Here is a 3,532-nt window from a genome sequence, read left to right on the forward strand (position 1 = left end):
TCTTTCCCTGGCAGTATTTATGAAAAAAAGTAGAAAACATTGGTCAAAATATCTTTGTGAGAACTGAAAAGAGAAATGGAATACACAACCCTCAGTATCTCTTCCAGCTGCATTTTCCATTATTTCAGTGCACTCCTGCACTCCACATGAGTGCTACAAGGAACAGAAGAGGAGGAGCTATGTGACAGTGAGGTCATGCCATTTCTAGGACTAAGAGTGCCAACCATGGACCTGGATCACTTCTAAATGAAGCAGTGGGAAATAGCTAATACTTTTATCATCCCAGACAATTCTTTGCCTTCTTTGATGTTTGATTTCTCTGCTATTGGTAAATGTTAACAATATCTCCCTTTTCTTGCACAAGTTGTACAGATCTAAATCCTTCTCTCCTGCTTGACATCTCAGTTCCCTGTAAAAACTTAGAACAGCATTGACTGGTTTTTAGATCCTATTAATTGATGTTTTTCTGACAGTTTTGTAAGGGATTCTGCTAGAAGGTTCCTGCGGCAATTATAGAAGGGCCAATTCTGTTTACGTGGCCCAGCACATTACCAACTCTCCATTCTTGTCATTTACATTGCAAATTCAAAATCGAGTCGCCAACAATTCACATCCTGTAAGGTCCTTGTCCTAAGCTGCTTCACAGGCTTATCCTTTCCAGTGGGTACTTAAGTTTGATTATTCCTCCCGAGTAAAAACTTTTGTTGTCAAAAGTACCTAATTTAATTTTAGCCTTCCTACTCTTCTACTTCTCTATAGTTGGCTTGTGTAATTTATTCTGGTATAACTTGTGCATACTCTGATATACTACAGTATCTGCAAGTGTAATAGACATGATGGTCAGATGCCTTTTAGTGGACAGGATACGGACCATACAACAGGACCTACCACCAGAACCTGGCTCAAAGAAACGATTGTTTAGTTGTCAGCGTACGTTCTTTCACTCTCATTAGAATCCAGATGTCTCTTTCGTTTCCTTTCTAAAAGGCTTCCCACAAAACTTGACTACCAGGCAGTCCTGGATCACGCGAGTAACCCCAAAAGCCCTAGTGAGGCTCACTGGCACAAATGAGGATGTACAGCACTGTCAAGGAACCATGTCAAAGTTCTCTAAAAATCATAACCCAAATTAGTGTATTGACTGGTTATAAACCTGGAACTGACTGCAGCTCGTGATTTCATTACTCTTCAAATATTTAGAAAATGATGTTTTGGTTTAGTTATTAAGGCTAGATATTTATCTTGCAGATGAGAACTATCACTCGTATAGACTTCCTGGACGGCAGCACCACGGTTAATTCCCTTTGGTTCCACATGATCCCCCATTCTTCAGCAAACCCCAGGAGTCATCAGGAGAGCAGCAAGTTAAAGATTAAACTTCTGCAATACTCTAACAGTCACATTGCTCATTGATTTTAAAAGAGCCATTATCTATTTATCATGTTGCTGTTGCTTATATTTGGTTGCCCTTTGTATTTTTGTTGTTAGTTTCTTTTTTTTCCTCCACTTTAAGATGCACTTTTAAAAGAAGTACTTACATTTTAAGCTCTTTAAAGATGAACATCATTTTTCAATGAGTTATGATCTTACACTTTCAAGAATACTTCAATTACATGAAGCCCTTCCTCTTGTGTTAAGCTATGACGATGAGCAGCTTTACTTTATCTTGCCTTTCAGTGTCCTCACGTCTTTCCAGAATTCTAAATTATCTTCTGTATTTTTTTCCTGGGACCTTCTCCCTTTTCCTTCTCCACTACACTGTATTTTTAAAATCTCAGATATTTGAGAATTTCCTTTTGAAGCCACATATAGTACAGTTTGCTTTCAGTTCATGTAGTTAAGAAAGGGAACTGAAATACTGGATTTCCTTTTTAACCCTCAGCTGGAATACTATGCTGAAGAAACTTAAAGCATGTAGTTAACTGGGGGTGGGGATTATGTAAAACTACACCTTGATAATTTACAGAATGTGGGATTGCCTAAATCAGACGATCCAGCCAATGCACTCTAGCAAACCTTGATCCTTCTCATTAATACAAATTGTACTATTTCACAGTACATAAGAACGTAGCTAACAAACCTTCTTTTTTAGAGACAAGCAATTTTTAATTTTCCTTTAACTATTTTGGTTTGTTTCATAAAAGAAAAAAAAGAAAACCAAAAATCTGTAGACTACGGTGGAACTACTTAAAAACTACAGAAAGAAAAATGTTTTCCAGAAAGTAAAAATGCATTGTCAGAAAACATGATTTTATATATCTAACTTGTCTTTATAATCAAGTGTCATAAAAGATACAAGTAAAAAAGCATTTTCATAATCAGTCCCTGCCAGCCAAACTTCAGAAAAAAACCACTATCTAACAAGCAGCATTAAGACCTACCACAGCTACACGTCCTGCCAGACCAAAGGGACGATGACCACCACAGAGGACATCGTGTGTCAGCCATCTGCCCCCACACAGGCACAAGCCACAGCAGGGAATGTCTGACAGCAAGTGCCCACAAAATTTGTTCAAATCCCGACCACTAAATTTTCCAGCGTGGTAACTCCGCTCGCTTCTGAGCACACACACGGACAGGTGCCTCCCGCAGCAGCCCCACAGCTCCACGGCAGGAGCACAGCTCCCTCGAGGTTCTGCAGGGCCAACAGTGGCAGTTATGGAAAGAAGCAAATGAGAGCCTAATGCTTTCTGCTCCTGGGGGTTTCCTCAGAAACGCCCCTGGGCCATCGCTGGAGACCCTGTTCGCAGCAAGGTGTCCAACAGAGACCAGATAATGGGGGAGCAGGGAGATGACTTTCCAAACCTCAGTTTCTCCTTCCTGCAAACTTCTATTTTTTTCTTGCCTATATGGAAAAGGACAATAAAAAGAAAAAAAATCTAAGAATTTATGCTAGGATATGGATATTTCTGACATGTGAAGTTACGCTTTTTATATTAGTTAACTAAGGGCAACAGTGTTGCCTACTAGTCATGGGAAAACACTGTCAATAAAAACTTCAGTATAATAATTTTAAACATTGACAAACGTACCTTCATGTGTTGTATATAAAAAGAAAAGGATCCACAGCGTATGTGGTGCAGCACTTGGGAGTCTTGCCATCGTTGACACTGGCCAAGTTCGGTAGGACAAGCTGTGCTGAAATTCTGCCAACAGAAAACATTATTATAAGCCAACATCAGTGTCCCAGTAGTGGGGTAGTAGCGGGTAGATCTTCCTACCACGCTGCTGGATGTTAGGGTTCAGATCCCTGGCAGTGCCTGAGCCCCACAGAGCTTGCTCACGGAAGGAAGAGAAGTGTGGAAGAACAAGGATAATACAAACGAGCTAGAAGGCTTTTCTGCAAGTTTTTAATTACACGGGATACTAAACTGACACTGGCAGTGGACCTACTCTTCAGCTACCGGAAAAGCAAAGCTGCTAGTACGCAAGACACTGAAAGGGTAAGCACTAGGCCAAAATCACTGACAATCAACGTGTCAACAAAGCCCTATGGTTCCCCTCAGATGACTGTGAGAGTTTAAGTGCCTGA

At 40.3% G+C, this 3,532-nt stretch overlaps 1 protein-coding gene across 1 annotated transcript in view; it reads right to left on the bottom strand.

Annotated features, from left to right (window-relative positions):
• IL4R (interleukin 4 receptor) overlaps positions 1–3,102 on the bottom strand; it is an 11,103-nt gene extending 8,001 nt beyond the window's left edge. The window contains exon 1 of the mRNA XM_010144884.1: positions 3,033–3,102. Within this exon, the coding sequence (XP_010143186.1) occupies positions 3,033–3,102 (70 nt within the window). The remainder of the gene's footprint in view (positions 1–3,032) is intronic.
• Positions 3,103–3,532: the final 430 nt, after the last annotated feature.

Source organism: Buceros rhinoceros, unplaced genomic scaffold (assembly GCF_000710305.1).
Source record: "Buceros rhinoceros silvestris isolate BGI_N320 unplaced genomic scaffold, ASM71030v1 scaffold5341, whole genome shotgun sequence".
Classification (NCBI taxonomy): Eukaryota; Metazoa; Chordata; class Aves; order Bucerotiformes; family Bucerotidae; genus Buceros; species Buceros rhinoceros.